Source organism: Carassius auratus, chromosome 2, assembly GCF_003368295.1.
Source record: "Carassius auratus strain Wakin chromosome 2, ASM336829v1, whole genome shotgun sequence".
In the NCBI taxonomy this organism is placed as follows: Eukaryota; Metazoa; Chordata; class Actinopteri; order Cypriniformes; family Cyprinidae; genus Carassius; species Carassius auratus.
The window spans coordinates 8,654,947-8,678,126 of record NC_039244.1 but is presented as its reverse complement, the minus strand read 5'-3'; the positions used below and the strand labels follow the sequence as shown (position 1 = coordinate 8,678,126).

Below are 23,180 nucleotides of genomic sequence, written 5' to 3'. Positions count from 1 at the left end.
TAGTTGCTTTTACCCGATATATGTACGCATCTCAAAAAAGGGAGACGTAAGAATCACCGACCGCTTGATATTGGATAATTTCTGTGTAGACGTACATCGTGTAGAACCCCCCGTTGATATCACATTGATGAGGTGCGTACATGACGGCGTTTACGGTAAAATCTGTTTTTTTATGATAGTTTAAACCTCCAAGAGGTTTTAGCGTCGTTCCTAAAATAGTGGCTAGTCTCCCGCGAAAACTCACTGAAATGTTGGGTTTAGCAGTCAGAATCAGCTTGTTTTTTAATTCGTACAAATTTGTACGAATGTTTGCGTAGTACCCACCGCTTATGTGTAATTTCGTAATTACAATAAAACAATATACGAGTCTTTGGAGGTCTTGCTATCCGGGGGTTCCTGGGCCGTATGTAGAATGAAATGACGTCTTCGTCATCAAAGTTGTACCAACTTCTAGGATATTCGATTTCAGCGAGTCCGACTTCCCATTGCCTTTCAAGTCTATAGCTTTTGCTAACCTGGTCGTATAGGAGGATATGCTATATCGATAAACCGATGACGATGCATTGCACGGCAACGTGACGTAGAAACCCGTGATCATCCATGGCGGTCCTTCGTTAAACGTCGGGGTGTTTTAAGTCCAGCAGTTTTTTTTATCTATGTAACTATTAAATTTTGAAGGCCACCCTAGCCATTTCACCAAAACAAGCGGAGATTTCCTTTGTTATTTCTGACCTAAAATCTTTTCCACCTTAAAAGATTTGTTTTTACTCACAATTATTTTTTGCAGCTCTTTTTCGTAAAAAAAAACCCTCGATGACATTGCCGTCATAATTGGTGAGTCTGTAGACCAGGGGTTGATGCGGAATACGCAAGGATACGGTGAAAAATTCCTCCGTGTAGTTCTGCTCATAACCTTTGGCGAACGACCTGTTTTATCATTACAATTGGTGGATCATTACCGTCAACACATTTGTCCGTCATATAGTCCCATGAGCTAGCCAGTGCTCTTATATACGCCATATTTTTCTTAAGATTTGCCTCGCGCACAGTATCGTGACACAGGGTATCGGGTTGGGATGCGTCCATAATAATCTTGCTCATGAGATTGGTCATCTGGTCTCTGTAATGCTTTTTAAACAATAATTCCGTACACCACTTTAGGCTACAGGCTGCACCCATGTTGGAGGTGGTTTGGTCACTGGCCATTCGCGTTGGGGAGATTTTCCCAGAGATCAATGACGTCGCTGACTATTTCCTTGCAGGGTTTGTCCAGAAGTCTCGCCCTGATTTCTTCCACCTTGGCGACGATGAATGGTTCATCTTTTAATTCGCGCAGATTAGTCTCGACTGTTCCTTGAATACGATGGGGTTGAGATTTTAACCCGCACCGCTCCAGGAGGGTAGTGATGATGGAATGAAAAGAGGGTTTAAACAGCTTGCCTGAAAGTTCGTCAAAGTGTGTGTCGAAGTAGTAGTTGGGAGGGTCAAACAGACAGGAATGTTGTAGCTGGCTAGGATGGTTAATCGCACAATCCTTCTGCTTGTTGTTGATGAGAGGTTGCAGCAAAACCACGGTCACTGCTTTTATGATTTTGAATCCGACGTTGCTGAAACATCCGTCTGTGGCGTCGAAACCAGGATTAGAATGAGGAAGGGTTTGGTCGAACATACGCCGGGGGTCTGAAGAATTGAAGTGTTCTTCAATCTACTGATTGTGTGTAAGTTTGGCCTGGCAGATACCCTTCCTGAGGTTGGCTCTGGCTGAGCTCTAAGCCTCCCGGTCTCCAGACCTGAAGGCTGCATCTCTTGCTTTGAGCAGGAGGCGAACCTCTCTGTTCATCCAGGGCTTCTGATTGGGGATTTTTTTTTTTTGTGTGTGTGTGTGTGTGTGTGTGGTCACTCTGCTCAAACATCTGTTGATGTGTTCCAGGACAGAGTTGGTGTAATTGTCAATGTTGATCTGAGAGTCAGTGGTGGCCTGGGCAGCAAACTCACTCCAGTCTGTGTGCTGGAATTGATGTTGAAGAGTGGAGTCAGCACCTTCCAGCCAGATTTTAACAGTCCTTATTGTAGGTTTCGCACATTTGATAAACGGGGTATATTTGGGGAGCAGGAACAAAGAGAGGTGGTCAGACTGACCCAGATGGGGGAGGGGTGTGACTTTGTTGGCATCAGTCACATTAGTATAAACGTGGTCCAGTGTTTTATGTCCCCTTGTAGTGCAGGAGACATTTTGATGAAATTTAGGGAGAACCGATCTTAAAGTTCAGTGATTGAAGTCCCCAGCAACAATAAAGTATCCATCCGGGTTCAGGGTTTGTAATTTGCTAATAGCAGCACAAAGTTATTTCATAGCCACGTTAGCATTGGCGTCTGGAGGTACATGTGACGAGTGGGGCGGGGCAGAGAGTCGTGGGAACGGGCGAGGCAGGTGGAGTGATTGGAGATGAGCGACACCTGCTTGACCCACCAGTCTCGAGTCCCACGGAGGAGATGGAAGGATATAAAACTGGAGCGACGACAGTTAAGGACGAGAGAGGACCAGGCCTGGATTTTAGTTGTGTTTACTTTTTATTTGTGCGCATCAGTCGTCCGTGAGGGGCTGATGCGCTGTTTTGTGTTTATTTTGTAATTAAAGTTTGATTTGATTGTCTGCCGGTTCCCGCCTCCTTCTTCCCGATGATTAGGAAGTTTTAATTTGTTACAGTACATAAACTGCAGCAGCAACAATGCAAGTAAACTCACGTGGTAGATAGAATGGCCTGCACTTGATAATCAGGAACTCCAGATCAGCAGAGGAGTAGGTATCAACAATCACAGAGTCTGTACACCATGATTTGTTAACATAAATGCATACTCCACCACCTTTGTTTTTACCAGAGGTTGCTCCTACTCTGTCAGCCCTGAAGAAAGAGCGTCCATCCATATGCACGTTACATATACACGGATCATAGTTGATCGTAAATTTTGCCTATTCAAACGTTTTAAACCATTTGCGCGCATTCAGAGCTTGCTCGCATTGATTCAAAGCATGCGCTGAGAGCAGCGTTTCAGACAATGCACTTATTAATTCCTCTTTCATGTATCCTTGCGTCTGAATGAAGACATACAGAATCAGATCAAAATAATTGTCTCTGCAAGTATTATCATAAACACAGTCGGTTATGTCTTAAGTGAACGTATACAGTGGATAAAGAAATGTCCTGTGCATTATTATATTGGATCTGTCCCATCAGTCTTAAAGGGGCAGCAGCCTTTAAATGCCTGTTGTCTCATTAGTGGCACCTGCAGTCAGAGAGTGACATTTGTGTCTCATTTACAAACGTAAAATCGGTAAAAGGTAAAATTAAGATTTTACTGTTTCTGTTCTGTTTTTAATTTTTGTAATTATACATTCCAAATAACATTTATTTAGCATTCTTTTTTTTTGATAGTAATGCAAATGGTTTCCTCTGATTTAAAATAAAGCACAGACAATTTTTTGTTTAGATATTTCTTTTAGTTGTATTATTTTTTTATTTGATTTAGGATGTTTTAAAATTTAAAGTTAGTTTTATTATTTAACATTTCAATTTCACAAAGAAATATGCAGCTTTTTGTCTGAAAAATAATAAAAGGACACATTTTAATTTATAATTTTCTTAAATCTAATTTTGTAAAAAATATATAAATATATACATACATTTTAAGAAAATTGTATGGTGTAATCTGTATCGTGAATTTTATCTCATTGTAAGTTTAATGAATCATCACATCCCAATATGATACTAGTTTTTGCTGATCATATTGATTTGTCCACAGTAAAATTCAGCCAATGTATTTTTTTTTTATTTTGGGCTAGTTAAATTCATTTTGGGCTACCAATACCTGAAGAATGCCTGCCCAAGGGGCTACCAGGGATTTTGAAATTTTGTACTTTAATTACGACATTGCTTGCGACCGTTGGAAATGAGCCATGTCAATTTTGACCAAGTTGACCAAGTTATTTGAACAAGTTTGGACCATTCATTAAACAAATCTATTGTATAACTTGGACAACTGTGCAGGTTGTTTTGGTTACATTTAATATGTGTTTGGTGTGTCTGAATTAGTTTTGAGGCTTATAATGCTACATGAAACAGCAAAAAATCCAATTAATTGTATTTAAACTGAATTTAAATTGATTGGAAAATTTAAATTACATACAATTTTTTGTTGTTGATAGAACTTCTATGGAAAATTGATGTTCTTAAAAATAAAATGCAAATAAAACACAAATCTTATGGCTGGTAGATGTCGGAAAGTATAAAAACAAGACATTAAGTTAATATGTTCCTTTGTGTTACAAAGCTTAACTATTTCAAAGTATTCTAAAGTATTTAGATTAAGTTACTAAACCTGAGTAATCTAACGAAATACATTACTGATTACTTTTTAAAGCTTGTATTTTGTAATCTGTAGTGAAATACATTTCAAAAGTAACCTTCCAAGCCCTGTATATATATATATATATATATATACAGGGCCTGTTTCACACCAATGTTTAAGTTTTTTCAAGTTTGTAGTTGTCAAGGTACAGAAACCAAATAATTAAATGTAAAATAGCACTGGATTGTCTTAAATGTAAAAATGAAATATACAATCAAACCTACATTTATTCAGACACCTTCAACATTTCTCACATTATACAGTTTTGATATATATATATATATATAAAAAATTATACCTGGTGTCCTTTCATTTTCTTGGATAAACATTACAGCAGCTAGTAGCTAAATTAGGCGCGGCCACTTTAAGAGACGATGAATGCATCCAATATAATACACATCCCATTTTTTCCCTCAACTGTTTACTTTCACTTAAGAAATAACGGACAGTTTTTTCGAGCATAATTTCCAAGGTGGATATTTTGACATATTTTGTATGTATTTGTCGCCATGAGAGCAAAAATAAGCAAATTCGATGTTCAAGTGTTTTGAGACGCCTTTCTCTTCAAAGAAGAGATTTCGGTTCAGTGTCGCTGTGTGTGATACCCGGCTCTCTCTCTCTCTCTCTCTCTCTCTCTCTCTCTCTCATGCACACCGAACACCAGTAACCAGCTACTCCGTTCAGCTTTTCTGCGTCTTGTGTTTGGATGCTTTTATGTTTAAATCAACAAGCAGTAAGGCGTAAAAACATGTGCTTTCATGACGATGCGCAGCAGTGGCCCGTCAGCTGTCCTGAGCATCTTTTTAGGCTGACCTCAGACAGTCGGTTATATAAAATATCAAGGTGAAAGTCATCATAGCTTGCTTAGTATAGACCCAGCTCCCAACCCAACTTTGAGAATAGATTAACGGCGATATTTTTTTTATCGCCCGATAAGAGTCTCGCGATAACCCGAAAACGGCCCACCACTAATATATATATATATATATATATATATATATATATATATATATATATATATATATATATATATATATATATATATATATATTAGGGTTGAACCCGAATAGTCGACAAATCAATGCTTTGATTCGAGGAGCCTGATTCGACTACCAGTCTAACAGTCGGATATTCACGGGGTGTTACTGATTATTCCATTTTGAATATATGGGGGAGCTAAAATGTCTGATTTCACATAGAACTAATGGTTTTATCCCAATAAGTTAATATACAGCTTATTATGATAAAGCTGTAAGAATCTGAAAAGAAAGAAGCTTAAAATTAATATTTTTAAATATTTTTAATACCCCTATAGATTTATGTTTCACTTTCCATAATCCGTGATCGACAGAGGAGCATTGGCAGCAGGGATTTAAAACTTTACCAAGACTCAAACTGACACAGGTAGAGACTGGATTTTTTTCAAACAGGTAGGGTACAAGTGATTTCAAAACCTTTCAGCCGGTGTATATATATATTGTGGATATATTATTTACCTGATATAAGATGCATTTGGTTTTGAGTCAATCTCTTCATTGTAGTAATACAGTGATATCTCTTCAGCGCACAGCGCAAGCAGGTCACACTACAATACAGAATATTAATAACTATAATTGGACCAGTTATAGAGATACTATTATGATGAGAAGACCATTATACTAAAACGCTATGAATTTTTACAGTTTAGCTGCTATGTTTCTGCACATTTTTTCATGAAGAACGCGTCCACAAAAAGAGTTCGCATTCAGAGCCCCGCAGATATGTTCATGTGCATTCGGGCCCTTTTTGCAAATAGCATTTAATATTAACATCATGTTGTCTAAATAACAAAGCCTATTCTATATGAAATTATAAGTTGAATCCCATTTAAAAACTTGCTCTCAGATGCGTCACTCTACTGGTCATCTTCAGCACACATAGCTCAAAACAGAAATGCAGAACATGCTAACGTTATAATGAGAGCACGATTGTAAAAAAAAAAAAAAAAAAAATAAGTTAATTGTTATAGTTTCGTTGACGTTAAGTGTTAGCTATTTGTTAATCAAAACATAAAACATTATTTACCCTGTTTATATCTGCAAGGTGTTCGTTACACATTTTCCCTGTGTGTAAACATCAGTAATTATGTTAGTCGAATGTCAGACTTGACTCTTGTTAATGTATTTTGCCCCACCCCAATCATATGATTTGACTATCAGTTGAATATCGGCAATATTTGAAAATATATGTATATATCCATATTGATATTTTGCTTAATAATAAGGTTTTCCTTCTTTTTTTTATCATTCTGACACTCTGCAGCTGTTTCATAATATTCAATGGTCTTATTTAGGGTTCCATGCAGCAAAGCCACTTGAGCCCTGTCACTTTTGGTGCAGATTCTACTTCTGCTTACTTATTTTAAACAGCTAACTATCCTTGTATAGTGAGAAGTCAACAAATTGTGCATGCAGCCTACTTATGTAACTAAATTCAGTATTTAGTTATGGAAGTTTATTTTATTTAAAAAAAAAAAAATACATTTTCATAGTAAATGTTTAATCTACAGTTTATGCAAAGTGAAGATTTCATTATTAGGTTATTAATTGTGGAATTGATTTTTTTTTAATGCCAGATAAGATTGCAGTTTTACTAAATGGCCAAAAGATAGAATAATGAAACAAATCCATGCCAACTAACCATATGGCAATGGCAACAGAAAATGTATTTATTCCTTTCCTTTTAGATTGTCATTAGCAGGATTAGGAATTCTATGACTATGTGTTATATAAGCTGTCAGAATTATGTAAATTACTCCAAGAATTTTCCACAAACCCCTTTCAAATGGTGGCTGAGTGTGGGCAAGAACATATGCCTGTCATCCACCATCCAACTCATCTGAAGCCTACAGGGAACACAGCCTTACACTGTGCTCTTACACTGCAACCCATGCTATAGCAGCCTCTTTTCTGGATTTTACAGTGCAAAACTTGAACCACTGAATCATGATTGTAAAGGCAGGATTTCTCTGTAGGAATGCAGGAATTTTCGTGCAGAATGCTTTTTTTGTGCTAACGAGGCTAAGATCAGTGGTGGCTCGTGGGTTTTAAAATAGAGGTTTTCTATTGGTCTGGGGTCAGATGATTCTTCTGCCGATCTGACTTTGCTGCAACATGGAATTGAACTGCTGATTTCGTCTGGTCAGAGGAGAACTGGCCCCCCAACTGAGCCCGGTTTCTCCAAAGGTTTTTCTCCATTCTTTCACCAGTGGAGTTTTGGTTCCTTGATGCTGTCGCCTCTGGCTTGCTTAGTTTGGATCACTTCATTTACAGCGATATCATTGACTTGATTGCAAATGATTGCACAGATACTATTTAAACTGAACAGAGACGATGAAATCACTGAATTCAATGATGAACTGCCTTTAACTGTCATTTTCCATTACTGACACACTGTTTTCCTAATTGATGTTGTTCAGTTCCTTTGAAGCATTCCTTTTTGTTTAAAGCACAATATAAATAAAAGTGACATGACATGACATGACAAGGGGATCACTGACCATTTTTAGGGCCCGAGCACCGAGGTGTATCTGCTCTGTTTATTATTATTAGGGCCCGAGCCAATGGGCGCAGGGCCCTATTGTTCCCCTAAGGATTATTCTTATTCTTATTAGGGCTCAAGCCCAAAGGGGCGAAGAGCCCTATTGTTCTTCTAAGGATTATTAGGGCCCGAGCCAATGGGCGCAGGGCCCTATTGTTCCCCTAAGGATTATTCTTATTCTTATTTTTTTTTTTAACCTTCCGGGGGTTTTGGGGGGCCTTAACATACTCAAAACTCTTGAAAATTGGCATACACATTGGAACCTGCGGCCATCAGGTCGCCGCAGAGACTGGAACCCGGGCGTGGCACAGAGGCTCTACAGCGCCCCCTGGAACACCGTCAGAAAATCCTGAACCATAGCTCACACATACTTGCATGTATTTATATGAAACTCAGTACACTTATAGATCTCATTGAGCCGAACAACTTTCACACTCTATGTCATAGGCTCCGCCCAACAGGAAGTCAGCTATTCAGGGCTGTTTAAAAAAAGTATGCTCTGGAATTTGAAATACTCCTCTGAGGTTTTCCACCCGTTCACCACAAAACTTGGTGAACATGATCTCAAGACATTGAGGATGAAAAATTGCGAGCGGATTTTTGATATCTCGAACGGTTCGCCCGTGGTGAGGCGTTGAAATTAGGGCACAAAATTTGAAACAGGAAGTGCCTAATAACATCCACATACATTTCCTGAGTTTCATCAAACTTCATCGGTTTGTTCATTGTAATATGTTGCTCGCATATATGTAACTATAAGGTGTCAAAGTTACAGCGCCACCAACTGGCAGCAGGAAGTGTGTCATTTTCAAAATTCTTTTAATTCAGCGTCTTATTTTTACTCGATTTGCTTCAAACTTCATCAGAATAATGACAAAACACAGCCGATGTAAATCTGTTGTGGGTATACTGATATCTAATATAGTGTTGCCATGGCAACGTGTCAAACTTGAATATTCTGTTATGGTAATTTTGAGACAGACAACAAGCTCAGATTTACATTAAACTCAGAACACATATCAGTAATCCTGATATCTAGACAATGGCATAAGCTTTTAAAAGGACGTGAAGGAGGCACTCTATAGCGCCACCTTTTGTCAAAAGTGGGGGGGTTAGTTTTAGCTACAGACACCAAACTTGGTACATAAATTGTTCTTATCAAGACGGACAATTTTCTAATTCACAGTCATAAGCTACGACCAACAGGAAGTCAGCTATTTTGATTTGAATATGTATTTTTGGGCAAATTCGGCTGTGAATTAATGCATACTCCTCACAGGGGAAGTGCACTATACACACCAAACTTTGTCTACATGTTGAAAAAACATTGAGGAACTTAAATTGCGAATGGATTTTGGATAGCTTGAACGGTTTTGCCGTGGTGATTTTTTGAAATAACATTAAAAAGGGAAACATTAATTGTCTAGTATTTTTAAATTGCAGCTTCCAAACATTTCAAAACCATTTTTTCATTAAGAGAACATGTGATTCTGAGGAAATATGCATAGTTTCATGACTTTACAACACTGTATGATAAAAATAAAATTATAAAACTGTCAGACATCTAATCTCACTCTCTGGCATTCTCTCTGTGTGAGGGAAAGGAGGGGGAGGGGTGCTTGAGGGCCTGCCTGACAGAGAGAGAGAGAAAGAGAGTTAACATCTCTTTAATCACCAGAAAAAATTTGTAATTGTGTGTTGTTGATTTTTTTCATCATTACAGCTTAAGAAATCTCTCTATCATTTTCTATCAGAAAAAAACCTAGTACAATTTGTAAGGCTCAGACAAAATGTTTTTATATAATTAGGTTAAGAATTATGTTAATTGCAAAATAAAAAAAGATTTTAAAAATACTTACACGATGACTTGTATATATTTTTTTTATTCTGATAATAATTTTAAACTTATTTGATACTGACCTATGACAGACATTCTGTGACATGACATGACATGACCTGAATTTACACAATCTTGCTGATTTAACAGTAAAACAGTTCAGCACACAGATAAAGACTAAGCTGTAATGCAGGCAAACATATTTTACAAATGCTTATAGATCAAAAAAATTGTTAAAAATGCTTTTTCACAAAGTGCATAATAATAAGGCACGTTGATATTCTAATGAAATTTTTTTCCAAGCACATTTTACCAATTTCAAATCACATCAATCTTAATAAATACTATAGATCTGGTATTTCATGATTTATGAGTGATATATATAATTGTCCTCGAAGGCTGGAAGTGAAAAGCTCATATTCAGGAGTGCTGAATTTTTAGGCATGTCTTCTTGTCATGCAGTGGTCATAGAGCTCATTGTAGCGATGCTTCAGGTGTTGAAATAGATTTGTTATACATTATACAGGTTCACTGTTTGCAGAGTGTATACAGTATGTGTATGTGGTGCAGACGCAGTAGCGAGAGCATGTTATTGTAACGCAAAAACACATTTAAATAATGGGCGAGCATGAATCTCTCCGCTTGCATGCACATTTCCTTTACTTTGTCAAAAAACGCGTCCTCTGATACATGCTGCTTTTGCTCTGAGAGCGTGCGCGCACTTAAAACCTGTTTCCTCTGCTCAAACTGTGTCCTGTGCACTCACAACTCTCTCTATGCACATGCTCTAGATATTCATTATTTTCCCACCTTTCTACTTCTAACCTTTTCTGTTCACATCTTTTACCATGTGCAATGTGAATGCTCTGATCCATTAACATTGGCTCTGAAAAAAATATGCATTACAGATAGAGCTTGTGAACCTGGCCTTGCATAGGCATATGCACAGTCTGTCCTGTTCTCGTGCTCCATTTAAGAACGTTTCATTCGGACTGGTTCAGATAGCAACACCAAACGTGCAGTGTATAATACCTGTCATGGCCACCACCAGATGGAGCTATAGGATTACTTTTAAATAATTGTTTTAGAAACGTGTATAAAGCATTTAAATCATTTATAAAAATCTTTCAAAGTAAAATAATATGTATTTTAAAAAGCTAATGAATTTTACTGGTAATATAGTTTTATATAATAATTTCAGAAATGTTTATAGATCAATAAAAGTATTTTTAAAAATAGTTATAGATCATGACAAAAGTGCGAATAAGCTCTTTTTGGTTTACATTAGTTAATGCATTAACTAACATGAACTAACAATGAACAATCTATTTTTCAGATCATTTATTAATCTTTTTTTATGTTACTTATTCCTATCATTAAAAATATTATTATTTATGTTATTTCACAGTACATAAACTAATCTTAAAATAAAAATGTAATAAAAAAATATTATTAATAATGTATTAAAATATTTTAACTAAGCTTTAATTAACATTTATATAAACACTTATATTGAAAGAGACTGAAATTGAAGTAATTTTTACTTTTAAAAACCAATTGTAAGACACAGTTAACAAATGCAGTGAGCAGATGAAAGGACAGAACAACAAAGATATATAGTGCCCCCTATTGGCAACAGGAAGTGTCATATTTTACACTGCGACAAACTACTCCTAGAAATTTTTTGACATTAATGTATTTTTTGTGGTCAGTCTATCTTGAGTTTTTGTTAAAGGTCGTGTCCATGGCGCCATGACAAAATTGATGTCTCGCCATAGGAAGAGAAGTTGTTGTAACTCAGGCTTAAAATATTCGATCTTCCCCAAACTTCAAATGTTCGATAAGAGTCTTGGCCTGAACACATCTGAAGGAAAATATTCCATTATAATGATAGTGCCACCTGCTGGCAAAAAGAAGATTGGCACATATAAATGACTTTGACATATTCCACTTATATTTACGACTTTAAATGCATATTTCTCGCCGTTCACCTTTTTTACTAAAGCCGCTTGCTGGCGGTGAGCCCGGGTGAGAGGGCCCGATCATCGCTGCTTGCAGCTTTAATTCTTATTATTTATTTTTTTTTTATTAAAACTTCCGGGGGTTTTTGGGGGCCTTAAAATGCTCAAAAACTCTTGAAAATTGGCACACACATTGGAATATGCGGCCATCAGGACGCTGCAGAGGCTGGGACCCGGGCGTGGCACAGGGGCTCTACAGCGCCCCCTGGAACACAGTCAGAAATCTTGAACCACAGCTCACACACACTTGCATGTATTTATATGAAACTCAGTACACTTATAGATCTCATTGAGCCGAACAACTTTCACACTTTATGTCATAGGCTCCGCCCAACAGGAAGTCAGCTATTCAGGGCTGTTTAAAAAAAGCATGCTCTGGAATTTAAAATACTCCTCTGAGGTTTTCAACCCGTTCGCCACGAAACTCTGTGAACATGATCTCAAGACATTGGGGATGAAAAATTACCAGGGGATTTTTGATATCTCGAACGGTTTGTCCGTGGCTTGGCGTTGAAATTAGGGCAAAAAATTAAAAACAGGAAATGCCTAATAACATCCACATACATTACCTGAGTTTGATCAAACTTCATCGGTTTGTTCGATGTATGATACCGATCGTATATATGTGACTATTAAGAGTCAACGTTATAGCGCCACCAACTGGCAGCAGGAATTGAGTCATTTTTTAAAATGCTTTGAATTCAGCATCTTATTTTTACTCGATTTGCTTCAAACTTCATCAGAATAATGACAAAACATGGCCGATGTTAATCTGTTGTGGGGATATTGATATCTTATATATTGTTGCCATGGCAACGTGTCAAACTTGAATATTCTGTTATGGTGATTTTGAGGCAGATAACAACCTCAGATTTACATGAAACTCAAAACACATATCAGTATAAGTGATAGCTAGACAATGGAAAAAGCTTTTAAAAGGGCATGGAAGATGCACTCTATAGCGCCACCTTTTGTCAAAAGTGGAGGGGTTAGTTTTAGCTACAGACACCAAACACGGTATGTATATTGTTCTTATCAAGATGGACAACTTTCTAATTCACAGTCATCAGCTACGACCAAGAGGAATTCGGCTATTTTGATTTGAATATGCATTTTTTTTTAATTTGAGCTGTGATTTAATGCATACTCCTCAGAGGAAAAGTTCACTATACTTACCAAACTTTGTCTACATGTTGCAAAAACATTAAGGAACTTAAATTGCGAACAGATTTTGGTTAGCTTGAATGGTTTTGTCGTGGTGATTTTTTGAAATGACAGTAAAAAGGGAATCATTAATTGTCTTGTATTTTTTAATTGCAGCTTCCAAACACTTTAAAGCATTTTTTCATACAGAGATCAAATCATTCTGAGGACACATGCATAGTTTCATGACATAAACACTGTATGATTAAAAGAAAATTTAAAAACTGTCAGACATCTCAACTCACTCTGTCCCTCTGGTTGAGGAATGTATGTGTGCTGACTGAGTGTGTGTGTGTGAGTGTGACAGGGGGATGGGCATGAGCTGAGTGGCAGACAGACAGGGAGAGAGAGAGGGACTTAAACATCTCTTTAATCACCAGAAAAAAATATATTATTTTAAATTGTTGTTGTTGTTGCTAATTGTGCTGTTTTCATTACAGCTTAAGAAATCTCTTCGGCCTTATCCTTTTTCTGACAGTTTCAGTGATTAAAAAAAATTCTAAAAATAATTATTTGTGCTACAAATAATAATTTCAAACTCATTTGATACTGACCTCTGACACCCTGTGATTTACATTAATCTGAATTTACATAATCTCATGGATGTAACAGTAAAACTGTTCAGCTCACAGATGAAGACCAAGCTGTGATGCAAGCAGAACTATTTCACAAATGCTTATAGGTCAATAAATTTATAACAAAACACTTTTAATTATTTAAGGATTTGGTAACAATTTAAAATAATGTCTCATTTTTTAACATTAGTAAATGCATTGGTAGATACCTACAAAAAAGACTCTTGGTACGAAATCCGAACCCCAACAGGAAGACGGTTATTTAGAATTTTCTCTGCAAAATTGGCGTTGTTTTTGCCATTTTCAGGGTACTTTAACGAACTCCTCCTAGAGATTTATTCAGATCAACACCAAACTTGGTCAGTGTAATCTAAAGACCTTTGTGATGTTAAATTGCGACGATCATGAGGTTTTGTTAAAGGAACCAGCTATGTTTCACATACATGCACGAAAATTGGCACACATATGTAACACACCAATACCTACAAAAAAGACTCTTGGAGCAAAATTCTAAACCCAACAGGAAGTCAGTTATTTTTAATATTATGAGCAAATTTTGTGTTATTTTGGTCATTTCCATGCGTTTTATCTTAACGAACTCCTCATAGAGATTTCTTCAAATCAACACCAAATTTGGTATGCCTAATCTAAAGGCCTTTGCGATGTGAAATTGCGAAGATCTTAAGTTTTTGTTGAAGGGCGTGTCCGTGGCGGCCTGGCGAATTTTGATGATTCGCCATGAAAAATGAAGTTGCTATAACTCAGACATACAATGTCCAATCTGCCCCAAACTTCACATGTTTGATAAAACTCTGAACCTGAACAGATTGACATGCCCATATTCAGTTATAGTCATGGCGCCACCTATTGGCAACAGGAAGTGACATATTTTACGCTGCGACAGACCACTCCTTGAAATTTTTTGACATCAATGTCTTTTTTATGGTCAGTCTAATCTGAAGGCCTGTGCAATGTTAAATTATGAAGGTCTTGGGTTTTCTTGAAAAGGCGTGTCCATGGCGCCGTGACAAAGTTCAAAGTCTCGCCATGGGAATAAAACTTGTTGTAACTCGGGCATTAAATGTCCGATCTTGCCCAAACTTCACATGTTTGATAAGAGTCCTGGCCTGAACACATCTAAATGCCAATAGTCCATTGGGTGTGGCAAAATGGCTCTATAGCGCCCCCTATACAGATTCAACGGAGTGCGCCTCGAGCTATGTTTCACGTACATGTACAAAAATTGGTACACACATGTAACACACCAATACCTACAAAAAATTATCTTGGTACAAAATCCGAATCCCAACAGGAAGTCGGTAATTTTGAATTTTCTCTGCAAAATTGGTGTTGTTTTTGTCATTTTCAGGGGTTGTACTTTAACGAACTCCTCCTAGAGATTTATTCAGATCAACACCAAACTTGGTCAGTTAAATCTTAAGGCCTTTGAGATGTTAAATGGTGAAGATCTTGAGGTTTCATTAAAGGGTGTGTCCATGGTGGCCTGACAAATTTCGATGACATCAATGTCTTTTTTTGTGGTCAGTCTAATCTAAAGACCTGTGTGATGTTTAGTTGTGAAGATCTTGAGTTTTTGTTAAAAGGCGTGTCCATGGCGCCGTGACGAAGTTCGATGTCTCGCCATGGGAATAAAAGATGTTATAACTCAGGCATAAAGTGTCCGATCTTGATCAAACTTCAACGAGTTGTACTTTAACAAACTCCTCCTAGAGATTTATTCAGATTTAGTCTTTTAGTCAGAAAACGTTAAGAAAACAACAGACATATAGCAAGATAATATAATTTCACTTACTGTTACTTGTCTATCACTTGATGCAAACATACATCCCTTAAAAAAATGTGTTAAAAGATAGCTGCCTGTTGTGCCATTTAATTAGCCGCGACTACTGTAGCCTTTATTCAGCTTAGGTGTGTTTTCCCTTTATTTTAATTTTTTTTTATGTATTGTTTGAATGACAGCTTGGTAAATCTGTTGTCAATCAAATATTCAGTATCGCTACTCATCATAAGTACTTGGTACATTATCAGCACAGTGGGAGATGTTCAAACTTATATCATGTAATTTACATCTCTATGATGATTGGTTGACACTCTTCAGCAATGAAAGTGAACACTTGAGGCTGATTGGCTAATTTTTTATTTACCAACGGAGGCACGAGAGCTCACCGACCTTGCCATACCTGCCTCTCCCGATGAGCCACCACTGGCTAAGATCCCAGAATATATAAATGAGCTCCAAGAAAAGAATATGCACTGCATGCAGCATTCTGCCATAAATACAAATGCACACATGCAAACTGAGAAATGGGAATCTTACTGAGCTGTAGAGGAAGCCCTCTGCATTCATGCCAATGTAGAAACCTGCTTTGACTCCCTGAATGGCCACCACCCTTAAGCCGACAGGGATGAGGTTGAAAAGAGCTAGAAAAAAACAAGGAGGAAACATTACATAACAATAGGATTGGCACTGCTACAACCAAACTGGGAAAAGGGATAAATTATTAACTAACCTAGCATTTCTGAAAGAAATTATATGATCTAAAAATGTGTTAATTGGGTTACTGAGTAATGGTGAAGGTAAACAGTATGGAGGAGAGTGGGGTAAGCTGTGCCACATTTTACCTATTCTATCATCAAATAAAAGAGAATAAAGATAATATCCATAATTATCCAATACAACCTTATTAATGTCTACAACATATACCATTGAAATATAACTTGTACAAAAGTGGTCCAACATGTCAAATGAAGAGGTAAGATGAACGATTTGCTGCCAACATATACCATTGAAATATAACTTGTACAAAAGTGGTCCAATATGTCAAATGAAGAGGTAAGATGAACGATTTGCTGCTCAAACCAAAATACACTATTCCATTTTAAAGTCCATCATAAACTAGGTAAGAAAATGTTTAATATTCATAATTTTTCAATGCGTTAAAATGGTATTCAATCATTTTGGTTTTTCACTTAATATAATCTTGATTAGGGAAACAAAAGTTAACAAAAACATGCTTGATTGGACTGACAAACCAAAATATTATTAGCACACATTCCACTCATCAAAGTTGAAGACACATATGAAATATGGCTTTCCATGCACTCTCTCAGAAAATTCATAGATAATTCTTAGACTTTGGATTGCATAGCTGGCATAGTTAGCAAATCAAAACCATGCATGATGTGTACAGAACCAGTTTTTTTTACCTGAAACTCAATTTACTGCAGAAATAATATGTAATTTGATAGATAAGACAGTAAATATGCATTATCCTAGATTAAAGGGGAAACATACTCTTCCTTTCTTTAGATAGTTCTCATGTGAAGTATGAAAAGCTGCCAGCATGCCCTTTTCAACAGAGCTGAGTCAATTTGAGACAATGCAGTGCATGTTGCGCTGTGGTGTAAATGTGCTTGAAAAGCCATAGATACTATGATGGGAGTAAAGAGGTATGTTCCAACTGCCCGCTGGATAAGATCTTTTATAATGGAGTCATAGCTGGATTTAGCTGAATTGGTTCAATAAGATTATTTTGTTTCCTTGTATTTAGGCTACTTTGAATGTAAGGTTTGTAGTTCAACAGAGTTATTCTACCCTTTTTAACAGTAGCTACAGTACAATATACTATTATATTAATCTAACACAAAAACAATGATATCAAAAGGTTAATGTTCTACTGAGTTTGAAAACAATGTATACTAAACTCCACCCTTTCTGACTGCATTAACAAATCATATGTGATAATGTTTAAAATTAATTATTTTTGTAAACATGGCATTTAAGCTTTATTCTCCAAGTATTTGTGACTTATGGCACATGAAAAGTGCAATGCTGTACCAGGTGAGCTACCAAGCAAATTTACACATCATGTCAGAAAAGTCATACATATGGAGCTGTTAATGATATGCAAACATCAAAATGAAAAAGAAAAGGAAAAAATAAATAAATGAATACAATTGAATGCATTTTTTTCTGTCTCTATTGTTCATTTCACCCAGAAACTGCATTGAAATGTATTTCACAGGTTCACACTCAGAGATGGGCATAAATACATGGAAATATATATATATATATATATATATATATATATATATATATATATATATATATATATTTTTTTTTTTTTTTTTTTTTTTTTTTTTTTAATAAATTTTTTTTGGTTAACAATAAAACTAAAAGTGTGGTGTATCTTTCATCATTGTCTTCACAAATGCACACAATCACTACGCTAAACTGATGTAGACAGACAATGATTAACCTAATTATTTCATCTCTACATAAACACACATTTGCATAGATGGGTAAACACAATCACAATTTGGAAATGTGTCCAGTTATAATTTCATAAAGCACCATGTTAGTAAAATTTAAAATGATTACATTTACAAAATGAGCGTGCATAGCAGAAATAATGAATAAAGTAATGGTAGTTGTTTAATACAACCGTTAATTGAAATAAAATAATTAATGAATTAAAAAACTTATATAACACAGTATTGTTCAATTTAGTGTTATAAATATGTTATCATATTAATATGTTGTTCTAATGTCACAAGACTGAATTTCAAGTTTACTGGTTTTAACTTGATTATTTGGTTAGGGTTTAAGAAGTGTACTAAAAAACTTGTTCACATGTGTCGTCAAAATGACCCATAACCTAATCAGTTTACATGTGAAAAAATCCATTTATTCACAAACTTCTCACGAGACGAGTGTTTGACATAGTATAAGGCTGTGTCCAAATTCAGGGTCTGCATCCTCCTTAGGATCCTTCCTACCTGGTTGAAGGAGGAGGGGCCCTTCGACGACTGTAAAACCCGGAAGTCGCTGTTTGTGAATTTGGACAACCTACCCTTCTTTCAGTTCCCTTCCTTACCCGTTGCTCATATCCTGTCGCCTAGCAACTGTGACAGCGCGAAGAGTTATTCTCCTCATTTTTATTATTTTGGAAGAAATAAAGCAATTAAATAAATGAAATACTTTATTTGCTCGTTGTCGGAGAGTTTTTTTATATCAGACTACAAGACAGTCATATCCAGGTAAGCCATTATAGCCTATTTTTATTTATGTTTTAAAACAAAATGCCTAACTAGACAACCACTGAAAAAATATATATTTTTGAAAAGCCAGTTTTTAAAAAACTTACATCGAAAAGCATACTCCTCTACCACTCTGCTACCGCTCGCTTCGTCCGCCATTACGCTCTGCCGAAAATAATTATGGGATAGGTAGGACGGGAAAGGACCCATAACAGCCATCCTTCCAATTCGGGGAAAAGGAGGACGTATTTGTGGGCGGCATTTGAAGGATCCTGTGTCTGGTCTGAACTAGTTGATGCATGAAAACAGCACCCTGATAAAGAGGTTGACGGCTCAAATTATTTTGAGTATTTTGAAAATACAAAAATAGTCGTCTTAAATGTGTTTAAATTCCATTTACATTAGATTTTTTCCAAAGGCTTTAAAATACAATATAGTATTTTGTATTTCAAATACGTATTTTAAATACATGTATCTGAAATACTGCCCATCCCTGAGCACAACACATTAGACATTTTTTTTTGTTTTTTTTTTGTAAGCTCTCCAAGCTAACTAGTGTATCGATAAAGTGCTTGATACTTATATTTACAGATCCTAAATTTTGCTCGCATCCATGCTAAATGTTATCTGGACAAAATTCGAGTATTTGACATATGCCGTACTGCTAAAGGGTCATGCTGCTCTTTTTAGCTGTTATAAAAGAGCACCCTTCGCTACTTCTATTCTTCAGTAAGGGGATGCTGCCCCACTCTATACACTTAAGAAGGTCTTTGCTTAAAATTATCAGGGTATTGGGACTGCATGCTTGCTTGAGGCTTATCTAGTATCCAGTACCAATATCTTGCTAGACCTGCCATTGCATAGGATTTATGCTTTCCCCTGGCTCCACTTGCGAGCCTCCGATGAATGCGCGCGCACCTGACCAAATACTCAAGGCTTTATACTTGTTGCATTCGCTGTAATACAGGGTTAAATTTAATGCAGTGTTTTCAAGGCTTAATTAAAAACATTTTTTATTGGTTTTTAGATAAAGTGCTTGAAAATGCAGTGCATTGGTTCATAATAATTAGCATTCTTACCGAATGGTTAATCGTTTTCCACTGCTAAACTCTGAAAAAACAGAGGTGTTAATTATAGGAATTAAAAACTCTGCATGTAATACCCTAGAACACTGTCTAAGACTTGATGGCTGCTCTGTAAATTCCTAGTCATCAGTTAGGAACAGGTGTGCTATTTGATAGCAATCTTTCCTTAGAAAGCCACATTTCTAGCATTTGTAAAACTGCATTTTTCCATCTCAGAAAAAATATCTAAATTACGGCCTATGCTCTGCTTTCAATGTCAAATGCCGAAATGTTAATCCATGCATTTATGACCTAAAGGTTAGATTATTGTAAAGCTTTATTGGGTGGTTGTTCTGCACGCTTAGTAAACAAACTACAGCTAGTCTAAAATGCAGCAGCAAGAGTTCTTACTAGAACCAGGAAGTATGACCATATTAGTCTGGTCTTGTCAACACTGCACTGGCTCCCTATCAAACATTGTATAGATTTTATAATATTGCTTAGCACCTCAGTATTTGAGTGAGCTCTTGTTAAATTATAATCCTCCATGTCCGCTGCGTTCTCAAAACTCAGGCAATTTGATAATACCTAGAATATCATAATCAACTGCGGGCGGTAGATCCTTTTCCTATTTGGCGCCTAAACACTGACACACTCTTGCAGTTTAAATCTATATTAAATACCCATCTCTTTAACCTGGCTTATACATAACACACTAATATGCTTCTAACATCCAAATCCCTTAACATTTCTTAAGGCTGCATTAATTAGGTAAATCGGAACTGGGAACACTTTCCATACCACCCGATGTACTTGCTACATCATTAGAAGAATGGCATCTACGCTAATATTAGTCTGTTTCTCTTTTATTCTGAGGTCATCGTAGCCACCAGATCCAGTCTGTATCCAGATCAGATGGTGGATCAGCACCTTGAAAGGACCTCTTAAGCCCTGAAAGACAGCGGAGACCAGGACAACTAGAGCCCCAGATACAGATCCCCTGTAAAGACCTTGTCTCAGACGGCCACCAGGACAGGACCACATGAAACAGAAGATTCTTCTGCACAATCTGACTTTGCTGCAGCCTGGAATTGAACTGCTGGTTTCATCTGGTCAGAGGAAAACTCGTCCCCCAATTGAGCCTGGTTTCTCCCAAGGTTTTTTTCTCCTTTCTGTTACAGATGGAGTTTTAGTTCCTTGCCGCTGTCGCCCCTGGCTTGCTTAGTTGGGGTCACTTCATTTACAGCGATATCGTTGACTATATTGCAAATTAATGCACAGAAACTATTTAAACTGAACAGAGATGACATCAATGAATTCAATGATGAACTGCCTTTAACTGTCATTTTGCATTATTGACACACTGTTTTCATATTGAATGTTGTTCAGTGGCTTTGACGCAATGTATATTATTTAAAGCGCTATATAAATAAAGGTGACTTGACTTGACGTGATGAGTCATTCCCTCATCAAAAATATAATCAACATTAATTGCCATTGTGACTAAAATCTAAGGAACATTCAAATGTAAGGACGTTCATACAAACTGTTTGTACTGGTCCAAAAGTGCTGCCTGCTGGCAATTTGCTGATTTTTGTTTAGAACAATGCAAATTGCTTCTGTGCCTTCAAAAGTAAGGTGTATGATTAAAAAGTAAGGTGTGTCTGTGTTTTATCTTTGCGTGTGCTTGAGTATGTATGTAAACAGGTAATTTACCACAGTTGTAAAGTGCTGGAAATTGAAATGTCCTTGGGAATCACTAGTGAGAAGTTACTAGCTGCATTCGATACTTTAGGCAGCTGACTTGCCTAGTATCAGGCATTAAGTGCGTTCGACTTCACGCAGCACTGTCCAAACCAATAGCTTTCTGACTCGAAGCAGTGCATGCCGATTAGAATTGTCCGACTTGAGATGCACTGATGCCTCATGACTGTCACGTGTGCCATCAAAGTACCACAAGAGTGTTTAGAGTGCAGCCGGCTGACTCAGCCACCACAGTTTCTCCAGAGTGACTGCAGGAGCACTGATGACAACACAGCTGTTTCACGATTGGCCAGATACACCACATGACAATGATCACGTCCGTTTTACGGGGTTTATTCAACATTTGCAGTTCCAATAATGACCACAAATCTGTGTTTTTATAATGGTACTAGCTTTTTTTTTTATGTAGTCACACTGTTGTATTGAGTCACATTTATCATACAACACAGATAAAAGCGTATATACCCCACTGTATTAGTATTTAAATAGTATATTTTTTTAAATGTCACTTTATTTAGCAGTATATAAAAAAGTGTTTCTGTTGCTCATGAAAACGTTTCTGAAACGTCTGTGTATTTGACAAATACTGCATTTTATTTACTTCATCTGTGATAAAGTATGCAAACACCACGTGAGTGTCACTAACGGGAGTAAAAAATGTCTGACTCTGACCCCGACTGCAAGCGGCTGCTCTCATTAATCGCCATCCGTAGCCATGCTTCAAGTCAAACGCACCCAATGACTTGCAGGCAGTGTTTTTTCAAGTCACCTCATGAACTGATTTTGGAAAGGCTGCGGAGGCAGAGTAATTGTATACAGCTAAATCTAAAAAAAGTTTGGTGATGACTAATTGGATATGTAGTATAAAACATACATTTATGTACAAAAATAGGGCCTGCTATTTTCGCCCGCTAGAGAGAACACTCTTTGCTGCTATAACTACAGGTGTCTGCTGTTCTATCCCTCAGCAAGGGGTGAAAAGAAAAGGGCCTGCTGTTTTTCCCGCTGGAGAGAACACCCTTGCTGCTATAACTACTGTGGTCTGCTGTTCTATCTCACAGCAAGGGACGTAAAGAAAAGAGCCTGCTTTTGCAGGAATGGAACAAGGATGGTTTTGGTGGGGTCTTCTTCAGGCAGTAATACCTCTCATTGTGTTTGGGGGCTAAATGTTTAAGCTCTTGTATGTTCAACTAAAATAGGCTGCAACCAGCTGATGCTGTCAGCTGTCAAATAGCTCCAATCACTGCCATTCTACAAATAGACATGGGACATATATAAGTGGCACTACTGCTCGGTAAGTATGCTCAAATGGCTCGCAACCCATTATAAGCGTGAGCATATTAACGTGCATCTTCTGGTTGTCGTCTCTTTGTTTCAGATAACTAAGGCTTTTAAGTCACGGTTGGCATGGACCTCACTGTCCACTGAGAGACACTCATCCTCATAACCAAGCTACAGGTTAGACATCCCACTGCCACATCTACACGATTACCACTGTTTGCTTTTAAATACATTTATTAAGTGTCTTAATTGTCATGTATTTCCAAGCTGATGGTTCCGGGGGGTTAATGTTTAAGCTCTTGTATGTTCAGTTAATTTGGGAGCAAGAACCCCCATAAGGAACCATACCGCCAAAGATAAATTGTTTTCAATAAACTCAAGTAACTTG

General features: G+C 36.9%; 1 protein-coding gene across 2 annotated transcripts in view; it reads right to left on the bottom strand.

Annotated features, from left to right (window-relative positions):
• fgf12a (fibroblast growth factor 12a) overlaps positions 1-23,180 on the bottom strand; it is a 122,847-nt gene that overhangs the window by 62,454 nt on the left and 37,213 nt on the right. For both annotated transcript variants that reach the window (XM_026281948.1, XM_026281940.1), the window contains one exon: positions 15,961-16,064. In XM_026281948.1, coding sequence (XP_026137733.1) covers positions 15,961-16,064 — 104 coding nt within the window. The remainder of the gene's footprint in view (positions 1-15,960; positions 16,065-23,180) is intronic.